Source organism: Tupaia chinensis, unplaced genomic scaffold (assembly GCF_000334495.1).
Source record: "Tupaia chinensis unplaced genomic scaffold, TupChi_1.0 Scaffold000020_1, whole genome shotgun sequence".
Lineage (NCBI taxonomy): Eukaryota > Metazoa > Chordata > Mammalia > Scandentia > Tupaiidae > Tupaia > Tupaia belangeri.
The window spans coordinates 573,598-574,551 of NW_006159450.1; the positions used below are offsets into that span (position 1 = coordinate 573,598).

At 67.2% G+C, this 954-nt stretch overlaps 1 protein-coding gene across 1 annotated transcript in view; it reads left to right on the plus strand.

Annotated features, from left to right (window-relative positions):
- Positions 1-954, plus strand: part of TRIP13 (thyroid hormone receptor interactor 13) — a gene marked incomplete at its 5' end in the record, with an annotated part of 22,317 nt that overhangs the window by 15,864 nt on the left and 5,499 nt on the right. The window contains one exon of the mRNA XM_006140129.3: positions 304-410. Coding sequence (XP_006140191.2) covers positions 304-410 — 107 coding nt within the window. The remainder of the gene's footprint in view (positions 1-303; positions 411-954) is intronic.

A 954-nucleotide genomic window follows, 5' to 3' on the forward strand; every position in this document is an offset into this window, starting at 1 on the left:
GGCTGGCCCCCCCCGCCTCCCTCTCCTCCTCGCCCCTACGCCCACTTCCCCCCTCATCCTCTCCCCCGTGCCCTGCGGCTGGTCCCCTCCTGCTGCTGGGGCAGGGCCTCTTCCCTCTGCCTCCCTCTCCTCCTCACTGCTACGCCCACTTCCCCCTGCACTGGGCAGGTCCCTGCGCCCCCTGCTGTGCTCTGGCGGGCAGCACGTGTGTCCCTGTGCACCCCTTTGTTTGCCGGCTCCCTGACAGCCTGGAGCTGCCCCTGCAGACCAGTCAGTGTCCTCTGCCCACCGCTCCGTCCCCAGGTGGAGAGTCTCACGGCTGCTCGCAACGCTTGCAGGGCCGGCGCCGAGCCGTCGGACGCCATCCGTGTGGTCAATGCCGTGTTGACCCAGATCGACCAGATTAAAAGGTAACTGCAGGTGTGTGAGGAGGCGTGTTCCAGATGCGGCAGCTCGCGCTCGCCTCGCTCTCCGGCCCAGGCCACAGGTGTGCAGGCCTGGAGTATGATGCCATCTCGCCCCACGCTGGAGACAGCACCTAAGGGGACGCATTTTGGAAATCTCGTGGGTCTCAGTGGTCAAGTGGCAAAAAGTAAAACCAGACTCGAGCGTGGTAGAGCTGCCTAGCCGTGGAGCAGGGGTGGGCGAGCCCACTTAGTGCCGGCACCCCAGTGCTGGCTGCAGCTGCGTGGCGCCACCTCGCTCAGGTGCCGGGACATGCTGTCTGTGCCCCTATGCAGACCAGGCTGTGGGGGCGACTGCGGCCAGCCCAGGGAGCGACATCCCGGTCAACCCCTCTGCCCCTCCCCCAAGGCTCTGCCCCAGGGCATGTCCGGGCCAGCTCGTGTTTGTGGGGTGGGTGTGCGAAGGCCGGTGCATGTCGCCGCAGAGCTGCCTCACTGGCAGAACTGTCCCTGGTTCCCGAGCAGCGGCTACCGGGGGCACCCAGCAGGG